Here is a 9,170-nt window from a genome sequence, read left to right as displayed (position 1 = left end):
GTTTAACAAAAAAATTAATAAATAAAGAAAGTTATGAAAAGCAATTTTTTTCAAAAAAAAAAAAAAAAAAAAAGATGATATTATGTACACGCATGTATTTGAAAAGCTAATTAGATTGATGGTAATGTGAATAATATAGCTATTTATATATATATACCATAATAAATCGAAAAAGTCAAACCAAGCAAGCTGAGTTTTCTAACTCTAACTCCTAACTGACGGTTGTACAATCATTTTAAAATTCTAGTTCATAATTGAAGTAACAGACACAACAACAGATTCGAGTTCCTGAATACTTAAACATACATATAAATCACATATAAATTGTTATATGATGGAACGTAAACGCAAAGTGAACCTTAAACAAGAGGCTCTCGGGGAGGATAAGCGCATCAAGCTGGATGGGAGTGAGGAGCAGGTGAATCTACTGGACCTGCCCGTTGGCCCATTGCATATGATCATCTCGAAGGTGCGTCCGGAGAAGCAGATGATCCTGCGCAACGCATCCAGCAAACTGAGGGTGGAGCACTCCGAGTGCATGTTGCACAGCTACAAATCGTTCACCAATTTGCATCTGCGCCAAAATTGTCTCTGCGCCGAGCAGCAGAGGATACACAACGTGATGCAGGTGAGTGCCTGGAGCCTTGATCAGGAGTTGAGCTAATTACGGTCCTATGCTTCTACAGGTGGTGGCCCTCTCGACGGACTTTTTCATCAGCTCCGGCTACAATGGCGTACTTGCGGGCAATCTGATCTTCTTCTACAAGCATTTGAAAACTGGCGTGCAGATCATCGATGCCACACACATGCACAAGTTTCTGCACGAGTTCTACCACAATGTGGAGGGGACTGTGCCCCAGTGGCCCAACGAGGCTGCAGCGCGCACCGCATTCAATCAGCGTCGTTTGATATACACGATGACTCTGCTGAATCTACTCAGAGTGGGTCAAGTCTCTCTACTCTCTCTGACCTTAATTGACATGTAATTTCTACTCTCTCAGCAATTTCGCAATTTTCGCATCGTTAGCTCTGGCATGAATCTGATGCACTGGCAACTGCAACTGGAGGTGCTGGGCCTGCGTTTTGGCGTACGTGAGATGGATGGGCAAACGTCCGAGCAGGACAAACTGGTGGACTTTTTGACGATTATAGCCGAAATGCTTGTGTTTGACAAGTCGCGCACCTACGAAAGGTAACAGCACAGATCTAATGCCACGTTGAGTTCACTGCATCAAATTCGTCTATGCCCCACAGTCGCTACACTACAATTGGCAACAGTTTCTATATCTATGGCATCAAGCAGCACACAAGGTTGTCCAGGCTGAGCCAGAAGCTGACGCTCAATCTGAGCATCCTGGCGCCGTTGGTGGTGCGCGGCCTGCTCGAGAATGTGCTCAATGGCCAGGTGGATATCGTACGGCCTATCCACTGTCCAGCCGTCGACACGTTCAGCATTCAATTGGATGTGAAGGGCCGAAAGATCCCCATGTGGGATGGCAGCAATCACATGGAGATCTGCATCGTTCCACTTCACTAGCTCAACGATAATGCATATGCACATATATATGACAGACTATCATGTTAGATGTGTACAAACATATATTAGTTTGTGTATTTGTTATGAATAAACTCGATTGGAAGAGCTCAAACAAAGAGCACATCACATGGCAACCACAAGAAGATTATCTTCGGAGAATTAACAATTATCCTATTTTGTTTTTTATATGTGCAGCATCTATAATTAAAAAAATAAAATAAAATAGCATAGGGTATGCTAGTTTTGCTAGGAACTATGTAATACTGTTCTTAAACACATATTCGAGAGATAAATTCGCATACATTTTAACAAGACTTGATTATTAAATATCAGAACCTTTTTTTAAAAGGTCAATATGAAACCCTGAAATCATTTGAATGGGGCTTCTGAATATGTATGCAACAGACAGAAGAAGGCGTGGCAGACCCCATACAGTATATACACAAGACTAAGCTTAATCCACTGTCCGTCCGTCTGTTTGTCCATATGAACGCTGCGATCTCATAGACCACAAAGGCTACTGAATTGCAGTAGGAGGTTATCAATTTTCTGCATAACTCATTGCATTAACTTACTATCCGAAATGCAGTCCAAGTTCAGTCTCTGCGTTATCAACGCTGTCGTCAGTATTATGTAGAATATATAGTATAAAATATATATGTATACATAAATATTCTCGTTCATGTTTTCCATCTTAGCTGCGCCTACCAACGAATTCCCGGTGTGTCGCTAAACTCTTTTAAATGGTCTTACTCGTTCAATCGTCTTTGACCAAGTGTGATTTCTCCTCTACTCACGAAACTTCTAATAATGGTCGCATATTCTTGTTCATCGAAAGCCCAGCGACCCTGCTGCGAACGACATAACTAGCCATCTCACTCTCACCCAGCGACACCCGGGACCACAGCTATTCACCAACAGCTATTGTTGTCTCTCTCTCTCTCTTAGTGACAGTGCATGCTTTAATTGCACTACAATACTAAATCAATCGATTAACACGATATCAAGATATCAAATTGCAAATTCAACAACAGTCTAATATCGCACTGATACGACATATATGTATGTATGTATGTTTGTTGTGACAAACGTAAAATGAATGTCAGCTGTTTTTATCGAGTTTAGGGTATCCGCTAGTCGAGCAGGCGCTCTTTGCTTAAGCAAGTGCAGCGCACTCAGGCGCCGAGCCGCTGCACAGTAGGCTCAGCCGGCAATGCGTGGCTATTTCGGTAAACAGTAAATAGTTGAAATAAAATCATTTACATATATATTTCAGTTTTTCATACAAATGAAGGAATTTTTTCTATAAAATCACATTTTTCATGTTTGAGGTAAAGCTGGAATGCCATCTGTTAACCCATCACCTTGTAATTAGATTCATTTTAAAGCTCGAAGAATTCGCTGACGAATACATGATATTCGCAACGCAAAATGAGCAAATGTCCCACTGTGCGCTGCTGCTGCGAGCTGCGCCGAAAGCAGCGACCGCTAGCTAGCGGCTCAGTCACACGGGAGTTCCGTGATCGATTGCAACGATCTTTATGCCAGTGGAAAAAGAGCTTGATAGTAAAACAATGTGGGGAAGACAAATAGAAATACTAGTTATCGGTTTCAATATTTTGATTTTCGCATTTGTGGCCGGTGCCCTGATTTGGGTTAGTTGAGACGAGTGTGGAGTCATGCCAAATGGCGAGAGTTATGTGAAAGAATTGTTCTGTTTTTGCAGGCCTATGTGCATGATGGCGAAGTGTGAAGGGATGACCTTGCCACGGACACCCTCACGATCAACGATGGCTCATCCCTCGCTCGGCAGTCCGAAACTTAAGCCTTATAATTAAATAAATGCTCAAGTCAAGCCAATTGTGTCGCATTTCTTTAACAAACGTCGGTTACTGGGAAATAAGTCTGGCTATGGCAGCTACAGATCGTATATTTCATTTTAGCTATGTATTTGAGGTGCAGTCAACAGCCAATGCAGTCAATGCAAAATCTGTTGCTGCCTCGCTTGTGATGCACGTGCGACAATTAAAGCAATTACAGTTATGCGCGTATATTTGTGATCAATCAATGAACAACACTGCACAACAAAAATTAAGTAACTTGAGCACTTTGAAACTGAGTGATTCACATACTGACACCCACAGCATTGCATTTAATGCTTGCTAAAAATATATTTGTAACATTTATCAAGGTGAACCGAGCGATAGAGTTCCAGGAACAAAGCAGTAAAGTGAAATCATGAACAGATCACAGTCGGATCGACTTTATGGGCGATCAAGCAAAGGTGTGCGTTTTACATTATCTAGATAAGATATGAATTGGACAGTTGACGGAAAAGTCTCGGAACCTTGAATTAGCTCAGCTTTTCTTTTAATCAATAAGCAAGAGTGCGACAGTTGGGGAATTATTGATAATAAATAACACTGAGAATGCAGGGAAGCATACAAAGTGGTATGAGCAGAGAGTTAGATAAGAAACTGATGGCATCTAGCCTAAATTATATCTCATTTTTGGCTGAGCAACAAGTCGAGTCTGATCGACTAGGCGATAAGAAATGGGATGAGCTATCGAACAAAAATTATACGGCCAACCAGTTGGACCTCATCGTATCGAGTCAGCTCATCGAATATATACACTTGATGGGATGTACCACACCTCTTTCTGCCTATTCAACAGAAATTCTTTTGCAAGTCAATCGAATCGAGATCGAATGACTTATCGAACAAATTATGAATTTGTTTTGCGTTTGGTATATATTTTAGAGACGTTTTGGTTTGTTAAACTTCAGCTGACTGCGAACAGAGAGACATGACTGATCTGCCACGCCCCTTGGTGCCTGCTTGTTTGCTCAGTGCTCAGCTGCCAAGATAACGAGAGCGGTTGGACTTTTATGGTTTGGTGTCGGCTTTAAATGCTAATTAAACGGCGTCAATATACGTGTAGCACTGGCCTCTCCTGGCCGGCTGTCGAGTCGAGTCCAGTCGAGTTGGATTGGGTCGAGTCGTGCTTGCTTTTTGCGTCCGTGCAACAATGAGCGCAATAACAGCTATTAATAAATATGCTCAATCAATGCGCTGACCTGCAACAGCAACAACAACAACAACAACAACAACAGCTCGACGCGTGAAAATATTTGCTTAATTAAAGTAATTATGGTTTCATATATCATTCGTGCAGCAGTGCGGCCAACAGACGCTGGACCAGGTCCATTCGTAATTACCTTTTGCAATAAATTATGCATTTATTATACCATTGAAAAATGATTTAACGGGCAGAGGGCGGCCAGAGGCGGCATGTCGGCGCATTAAGTATATGGTATATGTGTATATGTCGTATATATATGTATATTTGCATATATATATATTATAATTGCTCAGCATCAACGGTTGAGTGGATCTACTGTCTGTCTGTCTATCTGTCTGTCTGTCGTTTGTCTGTCTGTTACAGCGCCTGCGGCACAGCACACTCGACTGCTGCACGTGCTTGACCTGTAGAGAGGTCTTCAATACATATATCATTTGAAAAACACAATGATCCATATTATAGTTAACGTATATAAAATTTCATCACCTTCGATTACATCTGGAATTATTTTAAATTTCATTGATTTACATTTGATCTTGAATTGATGTGGCTTTAAGAAATAGTTCAAAGAGCTAGTTCAAAACTCTACTAATATTCTGCCTTTTAAGATTTCATTGTAGTAAAGTACGATAGTCTAGTCTTAGCTTAGAGAAGTCTGATATGCCTTTATAGATATATCATTATAATGCATTTATTTATGTATATCCCTATACAAGATATGTATAGAGGATAGAGATTATAGTTAATATATGAATTTTTATGTAGGTACATACATACCTATATCTACATATAAAATGTTATGTAAAAGAAAAGGTAACTAATATTCTTGTTTATTGTGGCAAGGCAGGGTATTTGCTAGTCAGTAAGATACCAACCTCTATTAAAATGTTACTAAGCGTGTGTCAATCACAAACACACAAAGGCGTACACACACACACACTTACACACACACCCACATACACACACCCCTTCAGAGCTAAAGCATTCTTTCGTTTTTGGCATTTGTATTTCTATTTGAATATTTGTTTTGGCTGCAAACTAGTCTGGTCCAAGCTGGAACGAAATGAGCAGAATACAAATAATAATAGAAATAGAAAATAAAAAAAATTAAATAAATAAAATAAGGGGACATAAGCGACAACAACAGCAGCAGCAACAACGATTACAAATGTGACAAGAGAATCCAACACCGAAATGAATAATGTAAATACGCCAAGTGTACAAAGTTTTAATTGTTATCATGTTTTGTCTGAGCGCTGTTTCCTCATGTGTGCGACAGTATGTGCGTGTGTGCGAGTGTGTGCGTGTGTTTGTGGCATGCACTTATAGCCAAGATGTATCCATTTACGCCTGGCTAAGTTTTACGTTGCGTATACGCCACATGCCCCATTCAGCTCGAAGCGTGTCTCTGTGACTATTGTGTGTGTATGTGTGTGTGTGTGTGTGTGCAACTGTGGTGTACTTTTGTGTATGCATAGCTATGGATTTGGTCGGAGCAAAAGTTTTTTCATTTTGCATATGTATGTACATATATGCTGTGCCTTAAAGCTGCACTTTTCCTTTCCCTTTGCACCCCAAATTTAAGTTCGACGAGAGCAGCAAAATAAACCCATTCACTGCTATTTAAATAAAGGAACTGAACTATTGTACACATAAAATATATATTCGTATATTTTTGGGTGTTTTAACTATTATATGTATGTTTGTCTTTGAAAGTGCAATAATAACTCTGCTGTTGTAATGCTCAGGATTATAATAGATGAGGGAAAATTCTGGCAGCTTTGTTTCTTCAGCTTACAAGCTGAAATACTTCAAATGAAACAGAGATCAACGATATTGAATTGATAAATAAAGGAATTGGAACTATCATTGTTATTAATTGTATAAATCTATTAGAGATTGAGAGAGGGGAGAAAAACTAAGCAAATACGTTCACTATTCTCTCGCAAATAATCGTTGATTGTTTCACGATGTCTGACTCCGACTCCGAAAGAAGAGTTAGAGAGTAACCAATCGATCGGTTCTTTAACGATCTCGTCTCACTAAGCATATCAATTGAGTTCGTGAATCGAGTGAGTGCATGTGTGTGTGAATGTGGAGAGCGTTTGCTTTGACTCTTCAAGCTATTCGCTCACCTGGGAACGTTCATCGTACCTCTCCCCAAACGATGTTCGTTCAAAGAGCGTCATAAGAATAGCTCAAAAACAAAAAGAAACGAAGTCTCCTGCTCAGAGCCAGAGCGATTGGATATGGTTTAAAAAAATTAGTTACTTTGCAAAAATTAAATTCTAATATTTGTAATACAATCCACAATATTGTTAAGCCTTTCTTAATTTGATCAAATAGTTAGGAAAAAAAACAAAAAAACAATGCCCAAATTTCGTTTGCTCTGCTTTAATTCCAGCTCAATGATTTTTAATAAATTTTCTTTCCTCTATTTTCATCTTGATAACTTGCTCAGCAATAGCTAACTTGTAAATCAAAAATTATTTGCCTTATTTAACAAATTTATCGCAAATTTTATAAGTGAAAACTCTTTTCCAGCAGCTGAAATCCAATCAAATTTTTGCTCAGCCATAAAAACCAAATTCAACTGCAGAATTCACAATTATTTTAAACAATTTAAGTTAAATGTAAAATTTTTCGTTATTTAATGCTTGGAAAAATGTAAATGGAAAACATCTCAATTTGCCTTTAAAAGCATAAAACTTGTGTGCAGTTGATTTGCATAGCCGTAGCTAAACATATTTATTTTGATTTTCATTTTATTTTTTATGCCATTGTATATTTTGCTGCTGTGTGTGTGTGTGCGTGTGTGTGTGTAGAAGAAGTCAGCCTTAAGCACAGCTCTCAAGCATGCAAATCCAGAATATTTGTGGCTCACAGTATTTATTTGGCACAAATTTTAAGTGATTTATGCTCGCCTCAATTGCCTCACAGCTCCAGCCGCATAAACCACTGAAAAATACGTATACGCAGTGTGGCACAACAAGATACAGCAGACGCACGCACACACACGCACACAGACACAGATACGCCTGGACACGCGCATTGCATATGGATATGCATATTTATTTGGCAGGACTTTACTTATGCTACATTTTATGGCAATGTTTGTTTGCCCAACTTCAGATGCAGACGCTCCAAGAACACGAAACCCCGCCCAGTACAGTCCAGTCCGGTCCGCTTCGGATCTATAGATTTGTTAGCCAGCATGTGTGTATGTATGTGTATGTGTAGTGTCTTTGGCTGATGTGTGTTTGGTGTTTGCTCACACTTATTTATTTGATAATAATTTCAAGATGCTCTCTCTATCTATGCCCCTCTCTCTCTCTCTCAGTGGAAAACAAACTAATTTCGTGCAAACTCTCTTTTGGCCAGCATAAATAATGAAAATGTCATAACACAACTCGAGCTGCGTATATCGTGCATATCATATCTTTGCTTGCAGCACACTGGAAGACGCTCGCATTGTGGCACAATGTTTATGCAAATGACATTTTGCTGTCCGCCGCAATGATTACGCATGCAGCCCCAGCCCCAGCCTCAGCCCCAGCCTCAGCTCCCGTCCAAGCCCTAGCCCCACATATGTGCATCGAGTGCAATATAAATATTTTACATAGATTTTACATAGCTGATTGAAGTCGTGCGCATATGCTAAGCCCGCAGCTACAGCTGGGCCTGTTCTAGGTCTTGGTTCGGGTCTTGGTTCTGCCTTCAAATTATCCAAGCAACGGAATCAAATCAAATCAATTGCAGAGTGCGCCCCAAACTATGCAACGGCTGCCTGCATTTGCATATGTTTCGTAAGCCTAATTGAAGCGCCAGCGTTGCCAGCCTGCTTAACACTCTGTCTCTGTCACTCTCCTCTCTCTCACTCTCTCTCTCTCTCTATCCGCCTGCTTTGCTTGCTGCAATTAATTGCTAATTTAGAGCGTGCCTGTTAAAAATTTACCATTATTTATGATTATTTGTTTATTGCTTGCGGGTCTGTTCTTCTTTCTACCTGACGGCATTCACACCACACACGCACACACACAGACACGGGAAGCCACAGCACCCGTACACACATGCAAAATAATAAAAATAAATAAAAAAAATTGCCGCCAGCAGCTTTTGGTTGCAATTTTGTGGCCTTTCATTGGGCGATAAAGTAATCGCCGCTATTCGAGCTTATGGCGTGAAATACACACACCTACACATACACACACACACACACCTATATATTGTGTAATTTTTACGACTAACATTAAATCGCTTTACATTATGAACAAGTTCATTAAAGCATAAACTTTATTGTTTTCGTGTTAAGTGCTAAAAATAATTTTTAGCTTAATTTTAATATGATTATTGCTGAAGTGCAACAAAGTACAACAACGCAAAATAATTAATTGTAATTGTAATTGAAATGTGCAAAACATGTGTGTATATTTAATAACATTTTTATCATAAGTCTTGTTTCAAATTTCATTAGCATTAATGTCCATTAGCCAAAGCTGGCGCAGGGATAGAGTTGAGTGTTTCGAGCTTTTAGCTTGTTATCAACTTA

At 39.6% G+C, this 9,170-nt stretch overlaps 1 protein-coding gene across 2 annotated transcripts; it reads left to right on the top strand.

Annotated features, from left to right (window-relative positions):
• The first annotated feature begins 140 nt into the window (after positions 1-140).
• Positions 141-3,397, top strand: LOC108614606 (uncharacterized). 2 transcript variants are annotated; one of them, XM_089467285.1, is made up of 6 exons: positions 141-628; positions 687-941; positions 1,002-1,192; positions 1,255-2,868; positions 2,926-3,192; positions 3,264-3,397. In XM_089467285.1, the coding sequence occupies exons 1-4, from the start codon at positions 332-334 to the stop codon at positions 1,535-1,537; spliced, it is 1,026 nt and encodes a 341-aa protein (XP_089323411.1). In that variant the 5' UTR covers positions 141-331; the 3' UTR covers positions 1,538-2,868; positions 2,926-3,192; positions 3,264-3,397. The 2 variants fall into 2 exon arrangements, with proteins under 2 accessions (XP_089323411.1, XP_017864289.1); XM_018008800.2 differs by having other exon boundaries at positions 1,255-3,192.
• Positions 3,398-9,170: the final 5,773 nt, after the last annotated feature.

This window comes from Drosophila arizonae, chromosome 4 (assembly GCF_054131065.1).
Source record: "Drosophila arizonae isolate 15081-1271.41 chromosome 4, UAZ_ARI_1.0, whole genome shotgun sequence".
Taxonomy (NCBI): Eukaryota; Metazoa; Arthropoda; class Insecta; order Diptera; family Drosophilidae; genus Drosophila; species Drosophila arizonae.
This window is presented reverse-complemented; position numbering and strand designations above follow the sequence as displayed.

Excerpts from the sequence above, each read along its gene's own strand:
- LOC108614606 (XM_089467285.1), top strand. The coding sequence starts at position 332 with ATGATGGAACGTAAACGCAAAGTGAACCTTAAACAAGAGGCTCTCGGG. Across the intron at positions 629-686 it reads GGATACACAACGTGATGCAG|GTGGTGGCCCTCTCGACGGA; the intron begins GTGAGTGCCTGG and ends ATGCTTCTACAG. Across the intron at positions 942-1,001 it reads CTCTGCTGAATCTACTCAGA|CAATTTCGCAATTTTCGCAT; the intron begins GTGGGTCAAGTC and ends CTACTCTCTCAG.